This window comes from Nycticebus coucang, chromosome 20, assembly GCF_027406575.1.
Source record: "Nycticebus coucang isolate mNycCou1 chromosome 20, mNycCou1.pri, whole genome shotgun sequence".
Classification (NCBI taxonomy): domain Eukaryota; kingdom Metazoa; phylum Chordata; class Mammalia; order Primates; family Lorisidae; genus Nycticebus; species Nycticebus coucang.
In genome coordinates, this window is record NC_069799.1 from 56,334,700 (window position 1) to 56,361,819 (window position 27,120).

The 27,120-nt window shown below is 41.2% G+C and overlaps 1 protein-coding gene across 1 annotated transcript in view; it reads left to right on the forward strand.

Annotated features, from left to right (window-relative positions):
* The window catches only part of CUBN (cubilin), a 264,166-nt gene that overhangs the window by 94,951 nt on the left and 142,095 nt on the right, over positions 1-27,120 (forward strand). Inside the window, exons 28-29 of the mRNA XM_053572936.1 lie at positions 7,024-7,174; positions 25,388-25,569. Of these exons, the coding sequence (XP_053428911.1) occupies positions 7,024-7,174; positions 25,388-25,569 (333 nt within the window). The remainder of the gene's footprint in view (positions 1-7,023; positions 7,175-25,387; positions 25,570-27,120) is intronic.

A 27,120-nucleotide genomic window follows, 5' to 3' on the forward strand; every position in this document is an offset into this window, starting at 1 on the left:
ATCATTTCAAAGCCCTAAAAATTTAAAATAAACTATGAAAATTGCAAGTTTATCCAGCACATGTGTGTGCAAACTTCAACATTTTTTAATAATCACTCTAATGAGGCAGGTCCATAGGTCCCACTAGAGTTTTTTTGGGGGGAGCGTGGGGGATATGGGACCAGGAGCTGCAAGAATTCCCCAGGTCCCACCCCTTGGGAGCTGTCATGGCTGAGCAGGGAAAGCTGCAGGGCGGGAGAGGAGGAGGCTGCCAAGTCACAAACACATCTCACTTCAGCATGGAGAGCTACTTTTCCTGCCAATAGACTCTCCTTGATCCAGCTCAGCACAGAGCTTCGACAGCCCCTGATTCCCTGCCTCTCTCTGCTGCCATTCCCTGCATGACCCACCATCCTCCTGCAAGCCCTCCATGCACAGGATGGTTTGCAGTAGACTCTGCATCTGCCCTCAGTGGTGCCTCCGGCTCCACGTGTACCTGGGTCGTCATAGCAACATGCTGCAAGGAATGGCCGTCCCTCTCCACCCTGGACTCACTGGCTGCCCGCCTGCCCGCCTGCCCTGCCAGGGGTGATTTCTGTGAAATGTGTTCCAGGAGTCAGCTCCAGTTCTCTGTCCTCATCGTCTTTCTTTTCTCAAAGCTGTTTTGAGGTGGTTTCTTTGGAAACCATATTGGTTTCCTTTGCCTCTGACTAGGAGTTACAATAACATTTTGAGTGCATTCTGCATACCAGGCCCCATAGTAAACCTGTGACGTGGCTGTCTCATTTGCTGTTTGCCACAACCCTATAAGTACCGTCATGGTGCCAAATTTATAGATTAAAATATTTTGGCTTCACCAATTTTCACAAGATTGTGTTCTAAGCAAATTTTGGAGCTGGATTATGATAGCATAGAGTCTGACGCTAACCACAAAGACTAAACTCTAATATATGTCCCTAGAATTAAATTAAATTAGTGTCCTGCTTCCAATGGTTTATAACCTTCTATAGTCTGCCTTCAAAAAGGCTACTCTATGAATTTCTTCAGCACAGTTCTCAGAAATTGTAACTATCTTCTTTACATTGACCAGAACTTTTATTCACAATAAAGAATAGAAAATTTTCTACTATACCTAAAATTCTTCCTTACAGCTGATGAATTATTTCAATTACATATTAAGCTCTAAAGGTAGAGTTTTCTGTTTATTTGTTTTTTTTTTTTTTTGTAGAGACAGAGTCTCGCTTTACTGCCCTTGGTAGAGTGCCGTGGCGTCACACGGCTCACAGCAACCTCCAACTCTTGGGCTTACGTGATTCTCTTGCCTCAGCCTCCCAAGCAGCTGGGACTACAGGCGCCCGCCACAACGCCCAGCTATTTTTTTTTGTTGCAGTTGAGCCGGGGCTGGGTTTGAACCTGCCACCCTCGGTATATGGGGCCGGCACCCTACTCACTGAGCCACAGGTGCCGCAACTAAAGGTAAAGTTTTCTTTGGAATTTTCAAAGATTTGTAATAGGAAATGGACCAAATTATTTTACAGAAATTTCTCCCTGTTTTAATATCATCTAGAAGTAACTCTTGAGTTATTTTTTCTGCATGGACTATATTTAATTCTTCAAATTAATTCCCCACTATATAAAAAAAGAATTTTCTTTCAGAAGGAAAAAATTAAGGAAATAAAAAAACAATACTTAGGAAAAATATGAATTAGATGCTGATCTAAAATAGAAAGGGCTGAGGTTTAGTCATCAATTATTGTGATTCTGAATGTGATTCAATCTATTTATCCCACCCTCATATAGCTGAGATAATTATTTATAACTTTCATTCACTATAGTTACAAATTTTCAAAGTCACAAAGCAGTTAGCAACAAAGAAGCCCTTGAAAAGCACATTTCTGTTCGGAAAGATCTTGCGGTTGATTACCACTGAGGGAAAAGGTTGAAGTGTGCATTTGCTGGGTCTGGGTCTCTACTCACTTAGACCTTGACTTCCAGTGACTCCTCATTAAGTTCCTATAGAACCCTTCATCTTCACAAAGCTGGACCATCTCTATCCCTGACTGGCCACACTGCCTGTGCCTTCAGTTTTAAGTCTTCCACCCCGTGTGGGTCTTTCATGTTTAGAAACAATCAATGGATCATTTCACCTTGCAATTAAGAGTGTCAAGTCACTAATGGTTTAATCAACTGTTTGTGCCAAATTTTAAACCCACACAAAGGAAGTGGACGAAGCTGGTCAGTGTGGCTTAGGCAAGAGATTTCCTTCCTCTTAGAGTGTCCCAAGAGTGATTGAAATATTTCAGGGTGGGGAAGGGAGGAGGTGGGGCACGTAGACTACAAAAATCTTAAATAAAGAGACTCCTAAAGAGAGTAACTGAAAAAATTCTTTAAAAGGGAAGGTGTTTTTTTTTTTTTGTAATACACACGTATCCATGTCTGAAGATACATTTAATGACCAACTTGAAAATGTAAGCATCATTACAGGTATTTTTAAATAAATTTTTAAAAGTACCTGTAAACACAGTTATAGAAATTCAATGTGCATATTCAAAGTGAGAATCTCATTGTTGCCTTTCTTAATTTCTACTTCCTTCCTCTCTATGAACTTAATTAGAACTTCAAATGCTGTCCACAGCAAGCAGATCTTCAGGCTCTCTAAAGGCAAGAGAAATTGTGCTTTTACCAGGGCCAAGCCAGCAAGCTTGTCACTGGTCCCAAAGAGTCACAGCTGGAATGTCCTGTGGTTAACATTCTGCTCTGAAAACAGAACCTGGAGCAGCAAGACACCCACTGGTTTCCATGGTAACCTGTATTTGTGTACTTTGAAAAATGACTGTTCCTTTTTGTGTGGTCAATTTACACGGGGATGAATTGTAGCGGTGACTTAGCCATCTGTGTGAATATAAACAACAACAAAAATGTTGACTTAATTAAGGGTCAACTTTAAAAGGCACTGAAATTGGAGGAATTAGATTTTTTTTTTCCTTATCCAGGCACGGTCCTACATTAATTTATTCATTCATTGATTTGACATTATATTTAAGCATTTTCATAAATGTCTATGTGATGTGTATTTCAGTGCCTCATTCCCTCCCTTCTAGAGGCAGAAGGAAACTAATTGTCATTCATCAGTATTCTCCCACACCCACTGCCTTTTTCCCACCCCCGATTCTATTCACAGTGTGTTATTTAAGACCACTGACCAGCGGGGATTCAGAGGTCTCTTTCAATGAAGTAATCCCATCCGGAAGGAAGAAAAAAAAAATCCCTCTATGTCATGTGAAAATGTCACGTTTCTGAACCTCCCTGAGCTGGGAGGCAAAAATACTATGTTGTTCATGACCTGGGGTAGTATTGAAATAGGATTCCGAACATGTTGCTATCTGTTATTTCATGTGATCTATCAAACTTAGGATGGTTATGATGACAGACAAGTCTTACCTTACATTTTGTTAGATGAAAATGAAATCATTTAATCTTTGGTCACTGAACTACAGTCCAAAATTAGGAATGAACCTTTTGGGATGGAAGGCGGCAGAGTATTTTCTTACTAATTGCGCCTCTTCTTGGGAACAGTGTGTTTGTTTTTGTGTTAATTAGTTTCCAACTGGACTTCAGACACCAGAATTATTAAAAACAAAAACAAACAAACAAAAAACTCTGAAGCTGAGATGCATACCCTGCCGGGAAGCAGTGATTTAGGAGACACAGACCTGCAATAGCAGCCTCCTCCCCACCTCCAGTTCCCCTGCAGGAGACGGGGACCTGAAAGCTGAGATGAAGCCTCTTGTTCTTATCCCTTTCTGTGTGGTTTTCTTCTTTCTCTCATCCTCCCTCCATCTTTATGGCTTCTGTGAAATATGGAGGATATGAGAAACTTGATAATAAATATAAACATGTGAAGCCAAAGTGTTTTTTCAAAAAAGGATGCTGAAATGATAAGCCTGAAAAATAAAACCCCATCTTCTTAAAATGCTTAGGTTTAGTACTTAAGGGTAATTGAAGTATAAAGTACTGCCCAGCTTGTCTCTTTCAGTTTCTGCGGACCTTTGTTGAAATTTCACAAACATGTGTCTAAATAGCAGCTAATTTGAGAACTTAATGAGACAGACCAAGTTTCACAAATCTGCGATTTATTATGATCTTGAGCATGAGCCTGCCTGTTCCCCCTTCTAGAGAGTGGCCAGAAGGGATCCGAACTCTTTATTGCCAAAAAGGAACTTTGGAACATCCTGAAATTTAGAACTATGTGACCCTAATACTTAACTGACTATACAGGGTTCATGCAATAGTGCAGATGGAGTCCTGTGAAAACAAATGCAGTTGTGGCGGAAACCATTGTGTTCATTTATTGATGTACTGGGAACCCGCCCTCAACACAGCCCTGCTGTAGACAGGAGGGGAGGGGTCTCCTGCTTTATGGAAATGTGCAATCAGTGCGGGAGATAAGATGCTCAGGCATCTAACAAGAATGTGAGGAGGTTGACCATTTCCACAAAAGAAGTGCAAATGGGCTCGGTGCCCACAGCACAGTGGCTATGGGTGGGTTCGAACTTGGCTCGGGCCTGCTAAACAACAATGACAATGGCTGCAAAAAACAGCCAGGCATTGTGGTGGGCACTTGTAGTCCTGCTTAAGCCGACATAGTCTCAAAAAAAAAAGAAAAAAAAGAAACAAAGGAAAGCACAAATGAAAAGCCCAGGGGTTTGAAAAGGAAACTGATTTATGCCTGTCCCTTTCCTAGGAATTAGGAAAGGCTGCACGGAGGGAGGCCTTTGTAAACTGCAATGATAAAGTTTTCCATGCTCAAATTAACATTTCAAACAATATTTTTATGTCGTAACATTTCAGTAAATAAAAGTAACTTGGTCAGTTTATAACTTATTGAATCCAGATTGTGTGTTTACCCACAGACACATGCAAAGACACACACACTCATACCTACTCTTAAATATATGTACTCTCCCAGAGAATAAGCAAGGAAGTCTGTGAATCTATTATCAGAATGTTTCCTTTTTACTGTCATGAGAAGCTCATCCCAGCTCATCCAAACTCATCCCAATGGAACAAAGTGTTTAAAACGGACATCAAGAGAATTAAGAGAAAATGTAACGGCCTAAGTCATAAAACAGCCAATCTTTTTGTCATTATCTTTCTCAAGTGAGAGATACAGTGGAGAGGTTTTTTTTTCATTTTCATTCTTTTTTTTTAGTTTGGAGACATGCAGCTGATAAAATTATTAAATAAGTCAAGTAGGGTATAAACCTTACACCCTTCATTTCTCCTTGAGGATATATAAATACTTCAGTGGAAAAATGGGCAAAGACCTCAACAGGAAAAGTCCAAGAAATATAAATGCCCAACAAACATAGAAAAAAAAATTCAACCTCAAATTAATCAAAATAACATAAAAACTACCAGAAAACAAGTTTTCACTATTCAACACCAGTTTTAAAAATGTAAGAGTAATAATCATAATCAACAAAGGTCCACTGAAAGAAACATCTCTGTAAACTGCTGATGGGAAGATAAATTAGCATAAACTTTCTGGTAAGATATTTATTAGTATTTTATCAAGAGCCATAAGATTATAGTCTTTGAGTCAATCTATTTACAGGAATCTTTTTAAAGACACATTGGGAGTAGCAAACAAATATTTAAACTGGCAAGAAATTGGGAATATCTTAAATGAACAATAGAATTATAATGTAGACACGATATATTAGTGGCATTTTATGCCAATAGTTACGTAGACTATTTAGTGATATGCGCAGTGAAAACCAGGAAGCATAGTTAAATATGTAGCCCAAATTTATACATACATGGATACACATGCACAAATGTGTGTACACACACACACACACAGATATATGCAAATGACAAATAATAAGAACAGTTTCTGATATCAGCAGAATTTTAACAATGTTATCTTCGGTGAGATTAATCCGTGCAGTTTTCTTTTTCATACCTTTCTAAAGTGTCTGATGTTTCATGGGATTTATTTAAAAATTATAACTGCTATTCACTGAGCATCTTTTATGCATCATTAATATGCAAAGACAGTTCCAGCTACCATTTCCCTATTTTGTGCCTAGATTATACTTTGGATTTTCTAAGTTGACATAAAGCCACAAACTAGTAGTTGGATGTCCAAATTTATTTGGCTTAGAAATCAGATCCATCTCTAAAACAGTCTCTATCCAATTATCTATTTTTAATTTTTGTTTGTTTGTTTGTTTCAGGTTAATTGAGGGTACAAAGAATCAGGTTACAATGTTCGCATTTGTTAAGTAAAGTCCCTCTTATAATTATGTCCCACCCCCAAGAAGTGAGCCATTCCCCCTAACACCGTGCCTGTTAACAGTGGGAGCACACACAGCCCCATTCCTCCTCCTGTCTCCCTCTCCCTCATTCCTCCACCCCCACTTTGAATTGATTTGAATTTTTCTCTTATGTGAGTGTGTGTTAGATTATCTACTGGCTTCATATTAGAATTGAGTACAATGGATTCTTGCTTCTCCATTTTTGTGATACTTTATAAGAAGAAATGTGTTCCAACTCCATTCAGGTTAATATAAAAGATGTAAAGTCTCCATCTTTTCTAATGGCTGAATAGTATTCCGTGGTATACGTATACCACAGCTTGTTAATCCATTCTTAGGTTGGTGGACATTTAGGTTGTTTGCGCATTTTGGTGATTGTAAATTGAGCTGTGATAAACAGTCTAGTGCAAATGTTCTTATGATAAAAGCATTTTTTAATTCTGGGTAGATGCCTTGTAATGGGATTGCAGGATCAAATGGCAGGTCTAATTTGAGTTCTTTGAGGATTCTCCATACTTCCTTCTAAAAACGTTGTCTTAGTTTGCAGTTCCATCAATTTTTACTTCTAATGTTGAGCCTCCTGCACTCAATCCACCCCAACAGATTTCCCTCCAACTTTGGAACCAGGGAAGAGCTTTTGCTGCATGGGTTGACGTGGCTCTTTCCATCTGATAAACCACTTGAAGTGATTTTACATTGGGACTTTCCTCTCTGCTTTCAGCTTTATGATGGACCACAGCGGATGGGGCGCTACTGCGGGGTGAGTGTGCCTCCTCCTGGGAGTACCGCAGGCTCCCAGCTCCATGTGCTGTTCCACACCGATGGGGTTGGCCACCAGGAGAAGGGGTTTCAGATCCAGTGGTTCATTCACGGTAAGCCTTGCACTGATCCCAGTTGTATCTGTTGGCTATTTCAATAAGAATTGTTCCTGGTGCAGTTCTATGTTTGGAAATATCATGAACAAATAATGGGCCCTGGGCAGTGAGCTAGTGCTAGGCTTTAGGAACTTTATGTCCTCAGACATTGGTGGGACTTGGAAAGTTAAATCCTGTTAAAGTTAAAGAGAAAATGAAATCAAAGCAGGATGGATTTGGGTAACTGCAGGAGTAGGTTCAGCAATAAATGGCTTCCTAGAAAGGAGGGACCAGGATGGAGTTTCTAATCAACAGACCTGAGCTTGGGTTGCAGGGAGCCAGTTAGGTTGAATGGGAGTCTCTCAGGTGTAGAGGAACAGATTGAGACGTGAGGCTCACCTGGACAGTAAGCAGACAGAGAAAGACAGGAAATGGGGGAGTCAATCAGGAGACCAGGGTGAGAAGAAAGGGAAGGGTTGGGCTGAGAGTGGCTGCACAAAGCCAGGGGCATGTGTAGTCCTGTTGAATTGGTGGCCCAGAAAGCAGGCAGAGGTGAAAGTCTCTGAAGATGAAAAGTCTTTTTGAACAAGAGGTCTGGGACTTCTGCACATCTCACGTGGGCCAGTTCACCATTAGTAGGCCCCACAGCAGTTGTTCTCAAAATGCTGTCTCCAAAGACCCACGGTGATATCACCTGGAGCATGTTAGACATGCAGATCCTCAGGTCCTGTCCCAGGCCTGCAGAATCATGAACTCTGAGGGCAGAGTAGGCCCCATCAACTGTGTTCCCACTGGGCTCCCTGGTGATTAGAGTTGGAGAGCCACTGTCCCAGAGCGAGCCAGCCCTGAAGAACGTGGTGCATCGGGCTATCGTAACAGCTCTCAGCTAAGCTGTTTAGGGCTTGGTGGTGCATCCCAATTGGTTGGAAAGAGAAGTGACATTGCAATATTATACCGAGACCAAGCACAGACAGTTAAGCCGTGGCTCTCCATCAAAGTTGGGGTGAACCCAAAGTGAACACACCTGAAACGTGCAGTGGTTGACTTTTGAGGGTTCTTCACATTATAATGTACCCATTACATGCTGCTCAGGGCCACATGTCACTGAACAGCACTATTATACATTGATACTTAAGAGTGCTTGCTGTCCTGAGAATATGAACTAAGCACTGAGTGTATTTCTGTTAAAATATGTGTGGGTTTTGGTATTTTAAAATATTCAGTGGTAATCCACAGAGCTACTATGGCTTAAAACATAGGTTATGAATTCCCAAAGTAAACGAGCTATATTATAATTAAGCTTATGAAAACACTGGACCTTACTCTTCACTGAGTGAGTACATTTAACCTCTGTCAACATATTGATCTGTTAATGGAGGGATTGATTCATCTCCATCGTGCAGGCCATCTGCGGCATTTTGTGATTCTGAAATGTCACAATTCTAAGTAAACTATAGACAGACTGAAATGACTAGTAAGGGACAGGAACATCCTGGGAAATGACCCGGTTGTTTAAGGAGTGTTTTCTCAGATGTTCACGTGCACAGGAATCACCCCGGATTCTGGGAAAGTGAAGATGGGCTTTGGGGTGAGGCTTAAGAATCTGCATTTCCAACAAGCTCCCAGGTAATTCCGATGGTGCTATTCTGGGGGCCACACTCAGAGGAGCAAAGTGAGGGCAGATATTACGACTGGAGAAATGAAAAGGGAGGTGGGGTCATCCGTGGAGGACTGAAGCATCCTCCGAGGTGTCCCAAGGGCGTGTTGGACTGCCAGTTTGTCTTTGTGACAGTAGGATGTGGCTGGGGTCCCTGTAACTGAGAACCCTACTGCTTCAGAGGTACAAGAAGAGGCAACTTTCCAGGGGTCAGGAAGGTGGGAGTAGGGAGCACTCACCGGAGACTGGAGCTCAGGGCTTCAGAAGCGGTCCCAGCCCTTAGATGCATGTCGCAATTGCCTGGGAGTTAAAAAAAAAAAAGTGCCCCTGCCTGGGTTCCAGCCTCCAGAGATAGGATTTAATTGGCCTGTGGTTGACCACCACTGATTTTTCAACCCTCCCTAAATAATGCATCCGCGTAGTCAGGGTAGAAGGGTTAGAGGAGCAATAATTTTGCTGGCGCATCTTTCTCCTCAGGGGGCTACTCCCTCTCCGCCCCTCCAGGCTAATCTACCCACACCAGTCCAAGGTCACAAGGCGAGCCAGACCCAGTGGTCATTGTGGGCTACTCCAGGATTACAGTATCACTGGGTCCTCCCTGCCAACATGCTGAATATCATGATGAAAGTGCTGAGCTTTAGCTGGGAATTTTTTTTTCTACCGGTTCTGTTTGGAGTCAAAGATACCCTCTGTGTATTCTCTTTTTCTGTTGACTGTTTCAAAACTCTCTCTGAGTTGCTTAAAACTTGCTAAGCTTGGAGCCAGAGTTGTGTAATAAAATCTTGCCAGCTGAGACTAGAACTGGGAAAAAAAAATTAACTCTGCGCTGCCCATATTATGTAAATTCTACTTGGCTTCTGGAACGAGATTGTTAGTCACTTAGATCTGTGCACAATTCACTGGCTATCATAGTCCAGAGTTATGTGCTGCCACAAGTACGCAGAGTCTGTATCCTACCTCCAAACTTTGTTTTTAATTGAGATATGCTGAGAGGGGGCCAGCAGAGAGGACAGGGGGGAACCCTGTCCCGTGGGAGATTTATCATCGATGATTTATCATTCACTCATTTGTTCATTCGGCAAACATTAAAGATTTCTTCTGGGCCAGGTACTGTGCTGGGGCTGGGGACGCAGAGTGACATAGCAGTGGGCATGGTACCTGCTCTCACAGTGCTCCCAGGCTGGGCGGGAGAAGCAGGCACCAGCAGAAAATCAGAACTGTGAGAAGTGTCGCGTGAGCACCGCAGGGTGTCACCAGCTGGGCAGAAGGTCAGGAAGGCCTTCCCTGCCAATGAGACCTCTGAACTAAAACTTGACAAGTAAGGAGAGGGAAACAGGTTCCAGGTGGAAGAAAGGTCCTATGATGGGAAGAACCTGGGAAGTCCAGAGTGGCTGGAGATACATATATGAAAGGGATTATATAGCAGAACCTCCATAGCTGACCGCCTCCCTACCCTGACCACCTCCTCATGTTGACCTAATTTGCATAGACTGGACATGCACCATATGTACGGATCAGTACAGCCGGCCTAGTTCCTTGTGTTGACCACCTCTGCATGTTGACCGGTTTGTTACAGTCTCTTGGGTGGTCCACTCACAGAGGTCCTCGTATACATGAGGAGGGACCCAGCAGCCATCTGGCCACCCCCTCTCAGGTCAGTGCTTCATTGTTCAGAGAAATCCGTTTTCAGGAGGATCTCTCAGGGCTGAGGCAGCAGGGCCAATTGTGGGACTCAAAATAAAAAATAAAATACAAAATAAATTTTAGAGTTCCTCTTGATGTGCAGGACTAATAGTAATATTCTCAAATGCATTTGCGTGTTGTGTATGCAAGTGTGTGTAAAGAAATTTCAAAAAAGATCACCTCCACACAAGCCCTCTAGGGGTCTCCTCAGAGTGGGGGCTGGAGGGCTGAGGACACCCTGCCTGACAGTGGCCCTGAGGCTGCTCTTCCTCCCCTGGCCAGATAAAGAGGTTTTAAATTCCCAGCCTCTGTCCCTCACAGTTAACTCACCTTTGAGGCCCTTTCCCCTGCCTAAAACTGCAATAAGAGGTTTAAACTCCCAGCCTCTGTCCTTCAGAGTCAAATCACCTTTTAGCTCCCCCAACTGCAATAAGAACTAAAAAAATCTCTGCACAGAAAATTCAAAATCGACACGACATCCCTTCCTGAGCGCCCCGAGCTCTGCTTCTCAGAAAGACTTCCCACACTCCTCACTCATTCATTTACGAATGAGTGAGTGAACACTTCTCCCAATTGTGCTTCTCTGTGGAGTGCACACATCTTCTACTAGCTTTGAGAGAATGGATCTGCAAACTGGCTTTCTCCGTGGGCCCATTTTGAAAGTGTCCATGCAGACGTGAGAGGGAGCAATGCTGCAAGCTCTTTACGGCGGGCCTCAAAGGGGGTCTCAGCCTGGAGATAAAGCAATGGCAACAGTTGCCCTGCCTTGCTAATCGTCACAGTATTCAGCATTGACAGCATTGTCCAGGGGCTGAATTCAGCCTTCGGGGCCTCTGTCTGGATTGTTGAAGGGAACAGAGAGCTCCCCCCATGCTGTGTGAATAGGGGCCTCCCAGCCGGCTGCACACACCCTGGGCTCCTCTGGCCCCGCTGCTCCCAGAGGCCTTCTTTTACTTGGTGCTGGAATCCAGCATGCAAACAAGGTCAAGGAGCTTTGTGAGCGGTAGACTGACATTTGCAAAGGGAGCAAAGCCTTCAGCTGGGAGCCAGCAGGGGAAGGGCTCTGCGGCCTGTGATCCGGAGGTGATGTCACCCTGGATTCCCACAAAGGAAAGCATGGCCTTTTCTTTGAGGAGACAGATGACATCAGCCTCTCCAGTGGGGCCTGGATCCATTTTTATCTTCCTTTTTAGCTATTAATGAGATTTCTCAAGCCTTGAGACGTTTCAAAAATTGGTTGAGAACATTTAAAAACCAGAGCAAGGTCCACAGAGACCGGCTTGGTTTAAACATAAGCCAGCACCTTGTCGACTACCGGTGGAAACGAGGCACTTTTTAAAAAACATATTTTTATTTTTAGAGATCTGGTAGAAAACTTCCATGAGGTCAGCGATATTTCTCTTCCATCTTCCCTCCAGTTCTTTTTCATTCAAATGGCCTTTGGTTAATCTTTGTTTATCATTGGTCTTCTAATTTCTAATTTTTCATGTGTGCGTGTGACTTATAGTATGTGCGATTGGGTTTCTGGGAGGTTCACTCATTGAAGACAAAGGTATTATGCTTTGGGTTTCCATTACCCATTTGTCTTAAGGCTGGGTGATCACCCTTAGGGTGTGAGGGTAAATAAACTGGGCCCTGAGAGAGCTGCCTGCTAAAGAACAGAAGCTTACAACTGTGAAGCATTTTATAATGATTGCACATGACCTCTGTAAGCCTGGATTTAGTAAGAACATGCTTCATTCCCTCATTTATCCATCTCACTGACAGCACACGTTTATTCACTGCCAGGCCCTGAGGTTGGTGTTTGAAATATGGAGTATTAGTCTGCTATGGCTGCCATAACAAAATGCCACAAACTGAGTGGCTTAAGCAACAGAAATTTACTGTCTCACAATGCTGGAGGCCGTAAATCCAAGATCAAGGTGCTGGTTTCTCTTGATGCCTATCTCCTTGGTTTGCAGATGGCCACCTTCTCCCTGTGTCCTCACAACATCTTTTCTCGGTAGGTGCACATCCTGATATTTCTGTGCACTCAAATTTCCTACTTATAAGAAGGATTGAATTAGGTCTCATCTTAATCACCTCTTTAAAGGTCCTATCTCCACATACAGATACCTTCTGAGATCTGGGGGTTACAGCTTCAACAGATGAATTTTGGCAGGGATACAGCTCAACCCTTAACAGAGAAGGAGATCGCATCTTTGACCTAGGGGAGTTAGTCATCCGGCAGGGGAGACAAATCAAGTATAGAAATACGTACATATTCCAGGATGCTGTGGGAACACAGGTAAAGATATCTAGGTCAGCCTGGGGGCGTTCCAAGGGTCCTTCAGGCAGCTTTGATATTTGAGCTGAGTTTTGAAGAATGCATGAGAATTGACCAGGCAAAGTCTGGGAAAGGAAGGTGTTTCTCAGCAAAAGCAGGGAGGTGTGAGAGTACAAAAGTTTTGCAAAGGGCAGTCATTTCAGTTAGAGCACATGTTCTGCATTCTCCACTGGGGCAATATCACCTTCAGGGAAGTGAAAATTAGCAGGGGGGATAAGAAAATATCTTACCCTTTAATGTAGAAAGTGTACAATATCTAACAGACAGTGGACCTGTGGTATTAAATTTTCATGGGAAGAATTTGAAAAAGAAATATCTGAAAAGGCTCCTTGAGGGATAATGAACAAAAGGTTGAGAGACGCTCATCAAAAAGATAGAAGTGGGGCCAGGAGAGGTTGTGGGAGACCTACTGATAAGAGACGTTGCAAGAACTTGGATTCCATTTTGCCACTGGGGAAAGACCACTGATGGATTTTTAAGCCGGAAATTGAGGCTTGTAAACAGCTGTGAATAATAACTCTGGCAAGAAGATAGAGGAATGCCCAGGTTGGCAAGGGACTGAGAGTTTGGGTGACTAGTTGGGGGATATTATAATAGGTCAGGGAAGAAGAAAAGGCGTGGAGGGGAGGCAAGGTGTTAAAGGGATGGTCGGAAGACGGGATAGGTGGATCTGATGGTAGGGAAGATGTGTGTGAGTCTGAGAGACACGTTGCTAGCGTAGATGAGTTAGCGTGTGGGACTTTTGTCCACAGATAGCGATCCTGGAGGGATGGCATTGCTGGCTCTGACTTGAACCTGCTGAATTTGGAGTACCTATAATGTGTTCGGGGGCTGTGTTCTTTGAGTATTTGCCTGTATGGGGATAAAAATTAGGTGAGTACTTGAGGCAGAGAAAAAGATTTTGGAATGAACGACATTTAAGTGAATTTAGAGTTGTGAATATAATGAAATATATAACCAAAACTGTGTGAGATGTTCTAAGGCATATGACAGAGAAACCACATTCATCTCTGCCTTCCAGGTGTGCATAATCCAGCCAGGAAATAGAAGTGTAGAAAACGAACAGAAGCACTAAACTGTGAGGTTTCTATCACAAGGAGAGTAAGGAGGCTGTAAATTGCTGGGCAAGTCTTCATGGACTTGGAAATGTTACAGCCTTCAAAGAATGATCGGGAGGAAAATTGATTGATGGTGGCTGCATCAGCAGGAACAAAGGAAGGGATAGACGTGAACTTGATGTAATGAAGAGGGCAGGGTTATAAGACACCCAGCCCTCCTGGGCTAGATTCTACAGAACTCTGAAAGCCATCCCGAAATGTCAGAGGTGGGGAGTATAGTTGGAGAAGTCATAGATCACAGTGATAGAAGTCATTCCAGGGGACTGTACTGGGTCTCAGTTACTAATAGACAGGATTGAAGTCCTCAGAGTAAAGGTGTCTGAAGATCCTGGGGGAGACTGATGCTTTCACAGATCTCAAGAAGGATTCACAGGGGCTGTGTGGCCAGTCTTGTATTAAATACTGGCTCACAAAATACTAGACCAGTTGCTACCTTCCCGCTTCCTAATAATTTCTTCAAAACTTATATCTTTGAAATGCAAAATCATGATTATATTAGGTTTTCTTCATGTTTGGAAATAATTTCAGGACCCTTTTTTAAATATTCGATGATCATTCTCTTGTTGTCTGTCCTGACCCTGGCTTCTGGATAGTGAAAAATTTCACAACAATCTGGAGGTATGATGCCTGCCACGAAGGTGGTGTAGGAATCATAGTCAGCAAACATTCCAGGCCAGGTTGTGAATCACACCGTCTGGTCCTAATCTCAGGCTGAGACCTGGCTCTCTGCTGGTGATGGAATTGCTTTCACACATCGCTTCCTGCTAGGCTGTGTTAGACGAATTGTCAAGAGAGGGAAATGGTAAAACACCCATCCATCTGCCTTCAAAGTAACTTCCTTTATGTTGAAGAACAATGCATTCTTTATTCAGTGAGTCTGGAAGCAACCTCTTGGGAAACGTAGAATCCTGTGGTTATTTTATTATTATAGTGTGAAATCAGATAAAGAAATCCTATTTGATTCGGGTAGAAATGTAAGTAAAAATGAAACTTTCGAAAACCACTACCTCTGTTTAAGTTAAATGTTATTTCCTCAAATGGTGGCTAGAATTTCTTAATGGACAATGCTAATTTTTTTTAAATCTATAAATAACTCTTTCTAAAACTGGAATAATAGTTTAATAAGAAAATCCTGCAGCTCTTTCTGCCTTGGCTTCAGAGCGAGATCTTAACCTAGGTGTATGCAGAAGGCCTTCCAGAATGAGGGGAGCAGCTAAATCCTGACATTTTGTGCCTCCTTGACAACCGTGGATACACATCCTCACAGTTGACCTTCACTTAATGTTGGCTCTGAGCCCTGTAACTAGCAAGGACCTTTTATGCATCTTATTGCGCAATTCCCATGTTCCTACTGTTTGAAAAGGTTTGAATTCTGTTTCCACTGCCACTCTTTACAAAATAGCCCTCCAGCAACCACGGCCTTCCCAAATCACATATTACACGATTTGTAATAGTCCTTGACACTCGGGCCGAAGGAAGGGCTTTTTTCTCGAATCTTCTGTTTGTATTCTAGTTCCCAAGCAACCAACATCCCTCATAGAAATTGCACATACTTTCCAGGGGATTCCACGCTTTTTCATATGTGAAAAAAGAAACCATGCGCTTCTTCTTTTTTTTTTTTTTCTTTTTTTCAGTTTCAAATATTGTAGCAGCCAGAAATGACTAAACCCACTCAGAAAAAACACAGCATTCAGCGGAGAACTTTAATATCTGTCTCTGGAGGCTTCTATTTTTGAGCATTTGCTTAAACGTTGCCATATTTATCTCAAACATTGTGTATCCAAGGACGCATTTTATATGAAGGCTACTATGTACGCAGATTAACTAATGCCAGCCATCGGCAGTATTGTCTTACAAACAAAGAAGCAGTCTGTGACACAGGATAGTAGTGACATTTTACAAGAGTTAGTAGAATTTGATATTCTGTATAGAAGTAATGAAATGAATGTACTTTGTCCCTGATTTTTTTTCTTCTCCTTCTAGTTTTATAGACTGACAGGCTACATAATATAGATTTGGGCACCTAAATATAATTTTAAATTTATCTGAAGACATTATGATTAAAAAATTATATTATGATATAAAGAATGAATGAAAATGTGATTAAATGCTATTAATAAATATCATTAAATAAATGATATTTATTATTGTTGTTAATTTTATCATTTTAAACGTTGACTCTTACCCTGTGCTGGGTGCTTATCTCATGGCTCCTCCCAATAATTCCTCTAAATAAGTGTCATCATCCCCATATTATAGATGAGAAAACTAAGGAAAGAGTCTGAGAGAAGTTAATTAATTTGCCCAAACTCCCAAGTGCAGTATCAGGACACAAAACCAAGCTTGCAGTTTTTAAAGTTCAAACTCCAAAGCTTGAACTTTAAATAGCTTCCCAGTGCCAAAAAAACAAATAATTCCCCACCCCACCCCCAACTTTTTCACTGCAAGAAAGATTAAATGCTTTTACAATGCAAAGAAGGTCAGAATTGATGGTCGGTAATTTTATAACTAAATTCCCACAGTAATAAATGTTTTAAAAGCAATTTGTACGGTGTTTCTCCAAGTAAATAATTTGGGGGTTCCAAAGGCTCCCCACTAAATCACACATTTTTTCTTCAGGTTCAAGTAGTAATGAGGGAGAAGCACAGTGCTTGGCAAAAGGCAAGTTGGAAACAGCTGATGTTATTTGTCGATCCCTCAACACCATGTCTGTTTTATACTCATGTACAAAGTGCTCTTCTTTTGAAGGCCCTCCATGTGAATGGACTGATGTGGGAGCAACCACAGACATCATCTAATCTGTTACCAAGGTTTAGTTATCCAAATGGCCTCACAAAAGGGAAAAGTTACATTAAAGTGAAGAGTGAAAGAGTAGCTGCTCCCCAAATGGACTGACTCCATGGGGAGGTTGGCCGTGGAGATGGAGCATGTGTGGTTAATTTGGTTGTTTTGCTTCCCCTAAGCTAAGGATGTAGGCAGGCGGCCTGGAGCCCTGGATGTTAAAATCACAGAAGACAGTCTGGAAACTCAGGTTTGGACAGAGAGGGGTTGGTCAGAGCACACGTTTGTCCATCTGCCAGTGTGGAGTACACTCCCTGGTGGAGGAAAAGTTAGAGGCTGGGGAAGGTGAGGGAAGGAATTAGGGTGAGGCAGGGCCATGCGATGCCTGGAAACTTGTTGAGCTTTTTCCCCTGCCAGGGCCCTGTGCACCAAAATAATAAAATTGAAAGATTGCAGATTTAGAATAGTACCTCTAAATAGAAATATAATGGCTGAACTTGGAAGCTGAATAATGAGGACATGTTCCCTCTGTCTTGGCCTGTTTGGGGAATTTCATAAAGTCGCTTTTAGTACACTTAGGCATGAAACCTTGGCCTCGATTATTTTTCCCTTGGTAGATATTTTTTATGCTGCATTTTGTTCAGAAGTCTTGAATGATTTAAAAAATATTGAAGTGGGTGGCGCCAGTGGCTCAAAGGAATAAGGCGCTGGCCCCATATGCCGGAGGTGGCAGGTTCAAACCCAGCCCAGGTCAAAAATAATAATAATAATAATAAAATAAATAAATAATTAAAAATATTGAAGTAAGGGGAGAAAGATAGGCTGATTGATTAATTTCTCCTGAAAAAACTATAAGCAAGGAATTTCTATTGGGAAACCATTGTTAAAATTTGGTTAGAATGTATAGATTAAAAAGAATCAATTATCGTTGATCAAAATGAAAAGATGGCAAGGATCGCTGTACTTCTCTGGGTTAAAGTGAGAGATTTTATCTTTTCTCATACAGGAAATCAAATTTCATATTATGGGAAAATACCTAAAATATCACATGTTGGATTTATTTCTCTAAGGTAAAGCACTTCAGGATTGAATACAGAGCACCTCCTATAATCAGATAGCACCTCCTATAATCAGATGGCTATGATAATAATAATATCTTCCAAATATTTATATGACATCTTGTATGCAATTTAAAGGTCATTTTATAGCTGTGGAGCACACTGATTTTAAGCTCCTCGTGTGTATTTTTCAAGTTGCCAACTTCATGTTCTGGTTTATTCTTTCATTCTTTTTCTCATCTCTACTCTTGAAACCTGACAGCCCTACTCCATATCCACTGTTATACAGAAATCAGTCACCTGAAATGGCTTATCACAAAGTCTGGGCAGGGATGGAGTGGCTGTGGAAGACCGACTGCTCTAAACCCTTAGTGACTCCCCAAAGCTAAACGTTGTGACGATTTAATTATTTAGTTCTTGGGTTTACTTATTTCTTCCAAATGTAATGCCAGAGCCTATGTTGTTGCTAGTTGTCTTCAGTGGTAGACTTTTTATGTTTTCTTAAAAACTTGATCCTGGATCAACCATCATTCTAAATCTCAAGATGACCGATAGGAAGTAATCATTGCAAGACAGAATAAATTCCATCCACACCTCACACAAACAGTTGCTACTATTTTACTACTCTCCCTGCCTGAGAGTTTATCCATCTCATTTATCAGGACAAGAATCGGGATATATTAGCTTCCTGGGACTCCTGGAACTGAGTACCACAAACTGGGTGGCACAAGACAACAGAAGTCTGTTCTCCTTATTCTGGAGGTGGATGTCTAAAGTCAAGGTGTTGGTGGTGCCCTTCATCCTAAGATGCTAAGGAAGAAGTCTTTCTGGTCTTCTCTTGTAGCTTCTGTTGGTCAGTCTGAGGCTTCCCGATATCTCACTCCAGTCTCTGCCTTGAGCCTTGATCTTCACGCGACCTTCTTCCCTCTGTGAGTCTGAGTCCCAATTTCCCACTTCTTATAAGGACACCAGGATATTGGATTCTGGTCCCACCCTTATGCAGTTTGACCTCATTTTGACTTGATTACATCTGCAAAGATGGCTATTTTCCAATAAGGCCACATAAGACATGAACTTAGGGGACACTATTCTATCCAACACAAGGAACTAGACAGCTGTGGACAACTTCCTCTTCTTCTGGAGTCACGATGTTCTGTCCTCTTCTTTTTCACTGCTGTCTTTCCTCTTCCTTTTTCCTCAAGAGAACTTCGCACTCCCTGGCCTTATATTGCTTGATTTTCTTCTCTAATTTAATCTTGTGGTGACCCAAGTTGGCATCACTGTCCTCACAGAATACATGCTAACTGACAGAATCCCCCCGGAAATTAATCTGCAAATCCTTAAAGAATTCTGGGGGCTCCACCCTTGGCTTTGTCTTCAGAGAGGACCAGTGATCCTAGGAGGACAGACCCCTGTCCCTTGGCCATAGTCCTGGGCACTGTTGGGAATTAAGTGTCCACATTAAACCAGGACATGCTGACTCTCTGTGGTTCTTATCATGTGCCAGTCACCTCTGGACGACTTAGACCATTTCTAGGAGCTCACATTCGTCTCTGCTTCCCCACCCTCTCTGGCCTGAAAATTTCTGTTCAAAATCCCTGTAATTACATCATTGTATGTTCCATAGCCATATCAGAAGGGAGGCCTGTATTCTCTAGGAAATAGTCCATCTTGCCTTGGGTTGGGCCTTCTCCAAATTCCAAGCTCCTATTTACCAGTTCATGTGATCCTTGCCCCACCTCCAGACAGTCCTTCTGCAGACTTCTCTCCTGTGACCTCACTCCCAGCACAGACTGCCTTTGTACACAGCGGAGCCAAATTAGCCCAACTAATGAGGCACATTCCAAGGTATTATAGAACAGAAAGAGTTTGTAAGTTTCAGAAAAAGCTATTGAAATATAAATTGATCATTTTAATGAGTAGGTGAGCACATCATTTGCTGTATTTCCAATTTATTCTCTTTTACTGTACGTTGGCTTTTTTGCTTCTTTTTAACACTAAACACTGTGTAGGGATTTTTCCCTAGGAAAGTAGAGGATAAAAGAGTAAGGGTGTCCTCCGGCGGGTTCTCTCTCCCTTTTCTCCCAGCCTCAGTGGGTTTCAGCCACGTCAGCTTCAAGCTGCCTCCCCTCCTGAGGCTATCGGCTTATAGAATATAGTTTCAAGAAAACGCCAAGTGTAAAGAGGTGAATTCACTTGAGCAGTGACAGGCCAATGCAAGGATGAGCTTTGTAAACTCTGTGCATCTGATTCCATTTAGCTGTTTCGTTGCTGGTTTGCTTTTATGAAAGCTCTTTTTATTAAAACCACATACACACAAACTTAAAGATAGAACATGCCCAGGAGATTACTGTTCAATTTTTTTGTACTGGAATTTTATAACTCATATTTTATTTGTAACAAAGACAACAACAGGATTAGCAAAGTTCATTTATGGAAAAAAAATGTTAAATTATCTATACAAGTAAGCAGGTTTAGCCACAGCGTTTAATTCTCCCTTGTTCTGAGTTCAGTAGATCCACATGCTTCCTGCTGATAAGTAAGCACTTCCTTCCAGCTGAGGACTGGGAGTTTGGAGGAAAATCAAGTCAAATAGATTATCAGTCACAAGTACTAAAAGTTTTATAAAGATTAAGCATTTAAAACTGAAAACATGATTTTCTTCAGGGCATGCTTTTATTCCAGTTCAGCTGATGTCTGAGGAGGTTAAGACATTGAATTCTGTCAGATTTCCCTCCAAGACAATGAAAAGATGGTTGGTCTGTTTACTGTTTCCAGGCTGCTATGGTGATTTTCTCCTTCAGGGGAGGGACGGACAGTACGAGGGTAGTGTTCACCAGTGCTGCCCCAGTAGGTATGGGCCCAAGTCCTCTTCCTGGGAGAACATGGACCAGAGGTGGGGAGTGGGAAGGGGGAGATGGACATCAGAATATCTGGATTTCACCCCCAGATCTGCCATTCATTGTTTGGGCAAGTTCCACAGCTTTCTTGAGCCTCACTTTACTCATCTCTAAAATGGGCCTGACATTTTCATTCTTGCCTACCTCATGTTGTGGTGATGAGTTTCAGATAAGATAATGTACATGTTAAGATATGATAATGTACATATTAAAAGTGTAAACTCTGCACTTCATAGAAGAATGGACTGTCTTTTAAAACATTTCTTGTAGCTTAATGAGCAAACCATTTTTACCCCTTCTCTTGCTTTTTGTGCAGTGATTTCTCTTCTACCTCAAGTTATCCCAAGTTGGATGAAGTCTTGTTGAGTGTAATACACAGCATGTAGGGAGAGATTACAATTTTCAAGACATTTATCTAAAAACCTTACTTTGTTTTATTCTTTCACTTAATCTTTGCTTAGCTGGAAACCATCTTCCATTAATATTTACCTTGAGGTAAGTATTAATACTGTTGTAGATGAAGAAACTGATGGTTAGGGAGGTTTAACGATTTACCTAAGAAGTGTCCCGGCTGGCACTGGAGCCCAGTTGTCTGAAGCCACAGCCCGGGCTTTTTCTGGGGGGCCATAACCTTTCCAAATCTTGCCGTCTAGCGTGCCAACTGAGCAGTTCTGAAATCACATCTTCTCCACAAAAACCTTCTGTTAACCAGTTAGGGTCAAAGCGTCTATGTCTATTTCTCCTGCATACGTAGCTCTCAAAATTCTTCATTCTTCATGCCGTTGTTCTCCTCTTGGTTGGTATTTTCATCGTTTAATCATCTTCGTCGTGTAGACCTCTGAAATGATTTTCTAAATCATTGTCATCTATCGGAGATCACAGCTGTCTAGTTATAAGCTCTCCTCTCCCTGTTGGTAGTCTGCACATCATCTGCTGTGCTATTTCCTGATACCTGTGGGTTGATGTGGCCACTTTCATCTCCGGCCTTGTTTATTCTCTGTCTCTCTTTCCCACTCCTTCCTGTGACCTTCAGTCACACACCCAAAGTCACAAATATGACTGACAATGATATGATGATTTGTTTATTCATATTTGTAACTTATCACTAACATGTAAAGGATAAAATAGAATTCACTGATTTTTTTTTTTCAAATCAAAACTTATTGAACCGTCTCTTCATAAACTGAAGGGAAGGCAAAAAATTTTAATACTTTGTAGGTGGGCATGTGGGTAATAGTACTTCTTATGTTTGTAAATTATTTTTCCAGTACATATTAAATATACCAGATTTCTTCATATGGGCACATGCTGTGAGCGTATGCTCAGTAAATACTTAGGAAGGGAATGAATGAATAAAACTGGGAAGTTATTTTATCTCTTTCAAAATTTAAAAATGCAAAGATGAAGTTAATTTCTGCCATAATTATCAGAATTAACCTTATTTTCTATTATTTTTTAGTTTTGACCATAAAATACCACTGAATCAATACATTCATTTTCCATTTGCTGCAAACTTTTAGATCAAATTTGTTACCTTTTGAGATGTTAAACCTCAGAGGTGGTGAAAACATGAAGAAAAAATGAAAACTTCCAGGAGTTTTAGATCCTAACCATTTCTTTCTCTCCTTCTTATGACCACACAGTATTTCCTGCCACACAGTATTTTCTCCCAACAGAGTATCATTTACGAAGACATTGAAACTTCTCTTTCTCTCTCTTTTTTTATTGTTTGAGATTCATTGAGGGTAAAAGAATTAGGTTACACTGATTGCAGTTGTTGGGTAAAGTCCCTCTTATGACTGTGTCCCACCCCCAAGAAGTGTGCCATACACTGTAACCTCCCAGCCCCCTTACCTTTCCCTCTCCCACTCCCCCACTCCCCCACCCCCCATCATATTAGGTCATCTACTGCCTTTGTATTAGAATTCAGTATATTGGTAAAATTTCTCTTTAAAAGACACATACAGATGTGCTCTTGATGAGAACAAAACATGACATACATAAAAATAAAAAATTTGCTCTGTGTATTAAATGAATTTTATTTGTTGTTTGCTTTAAGTCTTGGGGAAAAAGGACATGGTACATAACTGGACTATGATTTTTTAAAGCATTACTGAATGCCGAGAATCTGATATTACCATTCCAGTTTACAGTAACTACCTTAAGGATATTAGTACCCTGTTATTTGCAAAGGAATTCACAAGGAAACATAAAACAATTGGAAGAGACAACGGAAAAATGTTGTGCAGAGTTTTAGATGAATCGACTATGATTAAACAAATTGAATCAGATTGGCTGATTAACTAACAGTGAACACAAATGCAGAGATGAGATCTCCAAGCTTCCATTTCCTTGTCCTCTTTTATATCATGTGGCCACAGAGTTATTTTCACTCGAGATTTTTTTTTTTATGGATTATTTATATGATACAACTGATATTAAGAACCATGTGAGCTGCAAAAGCAAGTTGAAACAAAATTGGGGTAAGGAAATGACTGTGCTTACCTACAGTGTATTTTAGTAAAAGGCTCTACATCCCAACACAATTTACAGGCACCAGGGAGCACACAACTTCAGGAGGTGTGATTTGATAGAATGTACTGTAAACAATACTTCCTGAAGTTGGGCATCAGTATTGGAGATAACTACAATCTGTGCTGATTTTGGCTTCCAGAATATTCACCATGTGTTATTATAGTAAGGCAAATATTTTCTAATCTTCCATGGCACTTATCTTTAATAGTCACAATGGTCTGCAAAATGTCAGCATGTGTCATTTTAAAGAGCTGCTTCATAGGCTTGAGAAATACAAGTGGGAATTTTATGGGACATAGGAAAGTTACTACACTGTGTAACAAACTTAAAGTCTGAAAACACAGAGGTTCTCAAGTGAAAGGAGGAGAATGGCCACTCAGGGAGAGGGCAGTTTTTGGCAGTAATGTCAACTTTCTTTACTTAGTAAAGAGTCCTAGCATTTTCTCAGCAGTTTCCAATTAGATGGAGATTCTGTATGGAGAATTTTTTCTCAACTTTTAAATTTTAAAAGCTTTGTTTCTAACTCACTATACAGTAGAAATTTGCATAAGGGTGGGGAATAGACAAGATATCAGACTTAGTATCTTTTAAAGTCATTTTAGTTTAATTTCATTCATATGAAAATGCACATTTATTCATATTGGAGTGAGGAGGTCTAGCTAATTTTAAACATTAAGAGCCTTAATGCAAGATAAGAGAAGGTCCTTGAAATACTTTACCAACCATTAAACAATATTTGAAAAAGTAGGAAAGAGGTCCAGAAATGTTAACAGAGCAAAAAGTGCTTTTTATTCGCCCAAAATTGCTATTGGAAAACAAGATAATCTATCTGGTCTTTTCTAATTTTGTCTTTAATAAGTCTTTCTCAAGTTTTAATTTACCTGTTAAGTTTTTTTCTCCCTTTTTATACTGAAATCTCTGTGTGAATTCCTAAAATTATGTGAGGGCAGGTAAAGTGTATTCATTAAGTGCTGGGCACAGTCCGTGGGTGCCCCAGCTGCACCTTCTGCAGGCCAGGTAGCCTCAGGCAATCCACCTGACCTCAGTTTGCATTAATCTACTCATTTAAGAAATGCAGGTAACAATACCATCTACCTCACATGGCCAAGGTGAGTGTTAAAATGGGAGATACCTGTCAAGTGCATATGAGGGCTCAGTGAACCGTGGTGGTTTTTTTTACCGTGCACAACATGTTACAGCATTTGATTATTCGTTGTTCTGGTCTGCTTGAACTGCTTCTTGCTTCTTAAAACATGATATGAAGCTATTCATAAACATATCCCGCTGTCTTTTTCCTTAGTTGGGTTTTAATGTATCTGTTGTGTGTTTTTACGCCATAATTATCAGAATTAACTTTATGTAAGTTAATTTTTTTATAAGTTTTTGTTTAAGACATTTATCATTTACTTTTTTATTTCATACCATGTCATGTACGAAGCAAAGGATTTTTAGCCCTTAGAATCCCAGTTCTTACATCTGGAAGGGACTTAGAAATAATGTATTAGCTAAGAGAACACAGGAGACCCAGAGACATGAAATTCATTGTCTAACACAGTGCTCAGGCAGTCCTTTGAACTTCCTGCTGTGTTAGGTAATTCCTACCCAACTGGAATGAAGAAATCCAAAATTGGAATAACATTTTTTTAAAAAGTCCCTCAGGTTTGATGTGGTGAGAATGAGGGCTGAGCGTGATAATACCAAATAACATAATCAATGTTTCTTTGGGTGGCGCCTGTGGCTCAGTGAGTAGGGCACCAGCCCCATATACTGAGGGTGGCAGGTTCAAACTGCAACAAAAAAATAGCCGGGTGTTGTGGCGGGCGCCTGTAGTCCCAGCTGTTCCGGAGGCTGAGACAAGAGAATCATGTAAGCCCAAGAGCTGGAGGTTGCTGTGAGCTGTGTGATGCCACGGCACTCTACTGAGGGCCATAAAGTGAGACTCTGTCTCTACAAAAAAAAAAAAAAGAAGAAGAAGAAAAGAAATAAAATGAATGTTTGGAGCCATGATTTTGTTTCTCTCTGTTTTATAACTGAATTAATATAACTTTATCATAACTGAATGATTTTCTCCTCAACTACGGGTATATATTTTCAGTTACCTTTTGATGGGTTGAATTTTTTTTGACTTGGCTGCTGCCCACACTGAGCTGACCCAGCCCTGCTATTTCAACAGGTTGTGGTGCGGAGCTGTCAGGAGCCATGGGCTCCTTCACCAGCCCTGGGTACCCGGGCAGGTATCCAGCCAACAAGGAGTGCATCTGGTACATTAAGACTGCCCCCGGGAGCAGCATTCAGCTCACCATCCACGACTTTGATGTGGAGTACCATTCAAGATGCAACTTCGACGTCCTGGAGGTAGGAAGTGAGATTGTTTTCCAGCACCTTCCGAATTTTGGGGTAGAACAGGAAATCCTTCTGCCAAGATCCCTAATTCTTCGTAGTGGCCAGCCATGTTCTATTCTTAGCCATTTTAATGAGTTTCAGGCCTTTGTGAATAATGCTGATAGACGTATGAGAGTCATATCTTTTTTTATTTTTTTCAAAGAAATTAACTTTTATTTGAAAGACTACATTTCCCCACAAGTATCTTCTAAGGACTCTATGCAATAACTTGCTTAGCCATTGTCCCAATACCAAAATTTCTAACAGCAAATTATACACTTGCTCTAGGTAATAAATAAGGGTTGTTCTTCACTGATTAAGGGAATACTTTAACTTCGTTAAGTTTAACACAAAATCACACTTTTAAGTTTTTAAGGTTTAACAGATGTGTTTCAAATACATGTTTTATGCAGGAGTCCACAAGCTTTTCATCTCTGAAAAATGACTTAATTTAAGGTTCAAAAATTCCGTTCTTCCAAAGAAATGTCCAAGTGTTATCTTCTATAGCTTCAAACTTTCTAAACTCAACTGTCTGCTCCACGCCACCCCAGACAAACCTGACATGACTGAACTAGTTTGTGTGTTACCAACTTCCCCAAAAGAAAGTTAAAAAGGAGTTCGTCATAGAATGTAGATCTCTAATACAGTATCTAACACAAAAGAAGCTTTTAAAAGATCATTTCTTTCCTCATTTGATTAGCTAGGAGTTTAACTTCATAAAAGCAAAGAAAAATCATTTACAAAGTGTTAACACTGGGATTCCTTTTTTACTCAAGATGTTTACTCAAAATGACAACAATTACATCTTTAAGAGTATAATAAAAAGAGTGGAAAACAGCAACACAACCAAAAGTGTAGATGCTAAATAAACCACAGATTTGTTTTAAGGGCTCATCTTAAGGAGCGGAAGTATCAGAAGTGTGGGGAAATCCAGAATTACACAAAAAAAGACAGAAAAAATAAAATACAGAGAAAAAATGTCCTTAACTGCAACATTCTGTTATCAATAGCGCCTTGGACTGCAGGAACGAGATCTTGGTCGTGATCTGTATCGGGGTTCCCTAAAGCAGTCCTAGGAAGGTTTTGGCTGCAGTTTAGTTAGGAGATGATGCCAGGAATAGGAGCAAGGGATATAGAGTGAGTGAAGGTGTGCAGGGGGGAGAGCCAATGGAGGGGCCCCTGCGGGCATCTCAGGCTCAGTTCCACTGGGGCCCTCTGGGGGTTGTCCCTCTGAAGGGTTGAAGGCTAAGGCATCAGTCCCCAGCTCTGGTTCCCAGGGATGAAGATTGCACTTGGGATGGTTAACACCCCACACTTCTGGTCTGAGAAAAGTCCCTTAGGAAAAGCCTTTGAATGGCAGAGGGTAGAGAGGGGCTGGCAGCAAGCACAGGAACTTCCCCCCAAAACAGCAGCAGCTGCAATCCCGGGGTGGGGGTGGGATCACCATGGTGCAAACACTGCAGGTGGCTTTTAAAAATAATGGTCACTTGTAGTAGGAAGCATTGGAAGATGAAAACTAATACT